Source organism: Asparagus officinalis, chromosome 7 (assembly GCF_001876935.1).
Source record: "Asparagus officinalis chromosome 7, Aspof.V1, whole genome shotgun sequence".
NCBI classification, from domain to species: domain Eukaryota; kingdom Viridiplantae; phylum Streptophyta; class Magnoliopsida; order Asparagales; family Asparagaceae; genus Asparagus; species Asparagus officinalis.
The window spans coordinates 47,916,942-47,919,884 of NC_033800.1; the positions used below are offsets into that span (position 1 = coordinate 47,916,942).

General features: G+C 39.3%; 1 protein-coding gene across 1 annotated transcript in view; it reads right to left on the reverse strand.

The window, feature by feature from the left end:
• Positions 918–2,943, reverse strand: part of LOC109848295 (pre-mRNA-splicing factor 38) — a 5,838-nt gene continuing 3,812 nt past the window's right edge. Inside the window, 1 exon segment of the mRNA XM_020417727.1 lies at positions 918–1,601. Coding sequence (XP_020273316.1) covers positions 1,117–1,601 — 485 coding nt within the window. The 3' untranslated portion in view covers positions 918–1,116.

Below are 2,943 nucleotides of genomic sequence, written 5' to 3' on the forward strand. Positions count from 1 at the left end.
ACAATGGACAGCACGCATCAATAGTAACACGTCTTCGAAGCAAAGCACTGTAAGTTGAAAGAATCTTAAAGATTCACTCGCCAAAAAGGATCACATTTTTTGTTACTGTAAAACACGAAACAAAATGGCGCTTGTTTCTTGTTGGTTTGGCAAGTTTTAGGGTCTGTTTAGAATGGGGTGAACAATGAAGAGAAGGTATTAGAGACATTCTTCGTATTTGGATAGCTTTAGGGCTTGTTTGGATTGAGGGGAATGAGGGTGAAGGGAAGTTAGGGGAACCATTCACCTCCATTCACCTTGTTTGGGAACACTTAGGAGGTAAAGTTAATTCACCTCCATTCACCTTGGTTCACCCCCTAATAGTATAAAAATTGTTACCCCCCAAATTGGGGTGTAACCAAGGGGAAGGGAATTCCCTTCCCTTCCATTCATTTCCCTTCCCTTCCCTTCACTTAACTTCCCTTCACCCCCTACGAATCCAAACAGGCCCTTAAAAAATTACCCTCAGTTCACCTTAGTTACTCCCAACAACAAAAAATTTGTTCTACCCCTTGGAGAGACGGAGCCCTTAACTTCCCTTCCCTTCTCTTCTCCCCTATTTCCCCTTGACTTCCCCTATTTCCCCTTGACTTCCCTTACCCTACACGCCCTTAGTCTCAAGAGCCATGCAATTTTTAAGATTGCGTCAGGTGTGCTGACAACGTCCCATTTGACTCAAACAGAATTATAAATACCTCAACTTTATTTTCCTTTCTAATTGTACAGATGGTCGCATGAGAGCTACTTAATTTCAGGATTTCGTGAAGAAAAGAGTTCTTTTGTGAAGTAACCTCCATTCCTTCAGGAGACATTCACTCAAATATTTCCTCAACAGTATCCACATAGCATGCACCAGGAATTTGTACATGCACATATGATATAAAAACGATAACAGCCTCCACAGTCGAAACAAAACTATAACACATGAACACATAATATCATGCACAGGAACAGCATATATATGGACATACAGACAGACAATCTCCGGGACATATCTTTCACTTAATAACATTCGGAAGAATCGATGGTTATCTGCATTATCAAACACAACATGGTCCAGACAATGTTAAGATTGTCTCACATTTTCAGGGGTTTCAAACCAAGAGAAGCCCGAAGCCTATTTGCCTCCGCAATCTCAGGATCTGGGTGATCAGTTCCATCACTCTTCTTCTCCTTTTTCTCCTTTTTCTTCTTCTTTGGTTCCTCCTCAGGCCGCCCACGAGGACTAGCACTGCTTCGTTCATGGTGCCTCCTCCGGTGGTGGTCTCCATCCTCACGGTCGCGGTCTCTACGGTCCCTACTCCGGCTCCGACTCCTTGAGCGACTCCGGTGTCGCCCTCTGTCTCTGTCTCTTCTGTCTCGGTCCCTGCCTTCTCGATCTCTTTCTCGACCGTAATCTCTATCATCTCTAGTTCGGTGGCGGTCTCTGTCTCTGTCACGATCTCTGTCATGATCTCTATCTCGGTCTCGGTCTCTTTCACGCCCCCTACCATAGTCTCGATCGTAATCCCTATCCCGGTCATAATCCCTGTCCCTGGTTGAAAAATATTGACTACGTTAAACTAAGTGGGAAAGAGAAATGCACTGAGCTAGTAAGTTTAGGACCCAGAAACTTTCTAGTTCAGTTATGTTTTCAATCAAGGTTGAAGGGTGTCGACAGATTGATACATCCAAGATGTGATTTACATATGAAAATGCCGGATGGAACGTGTTTTTTCCTTCGTAAGGTTTCCCTCAAGCCTCTGTATTATCATAGGGGTAGACAGAAACAAGTACAAAATTATAGTCAAGATAATTCATGCTAAAGTAATGTGCATTGGAATAAATAATTAAGGTTTAAGTAATGTGCATTCGTCACAATATTAAAGAAAACAATCCTGTGTGAAATAATAGTTTAGAAAATATAATTGTCAGTCTCTTTTACAACCATAGAATATTTCGGGCAAGGGTGTTCCAATGAATTATCTACAGGATTATGAACCACTATTCTACTATGCATTCAATAAACCAATCTAAAACATTATGTCCTCCTGCGTGATAAGACCTAATCAAGTGACAGTGTGATCCTCAACAGCTACAACAACTATCACATATACACAGCTCGCACAAAACAAGAGTCAGAATTCTATTAGCTGACTAAAGCTGGATATGCACTCGAGAGAGATTCCATGCAGCATCAGCGAAAAGGAGGAAAGAGGGAGCTCTTTTCCATCTTTAAGTTGTTGATATATTCATTGTTACTACTGGTCTAGAAACTTATCTAAATTTCAGAACATCAAAATTAATAAGATCTAATTGAGTTGGTCTTCCTCAATGATCACCAATAGGAAAACTAAACCCACAACAAGTTTTTAAATCAAATGAAATTTCATAAAAGTAGAGGGAACGCACGTACAATTACAACATTTATAATTGTTTGACCCATCATACTTCTCACTGTACACTGTCAGTACAGAGAAACCTGGCAGAGTCATCATGTATCACTGTAGGAAGCATTTCATTCTACCAATGGCTCTTGAGTATTACATGCCATAGGAGTAAAAAGAAAGTTTGTGGAAAAAACAATAATAATGGTAAATGCTTCCAAAATGTAGGATGAAACAAATTAAAGACGAATTTCTAGAGGCACAGTCTACATGTTTTCTCACAAGAAAAATCAAAATACAAAATTTTATAGCAATCATCAAGATAACTACTGAGATCAAATTATTAATAGTCTGATCACAAGAACAAAGTGATCAAGTAAACTAAGATGATTGGAAAGTAAGAAGACGGGTCAAAATTAATTTACAGGCAATAAAATGAAGGTCCATCCACATACTAAAATGATTAATGATAAATATTAAAAAATTCAATGAAGTTAAAAAGTGCAGATAACGTTATAATGTAGAAAAACCTGTATTT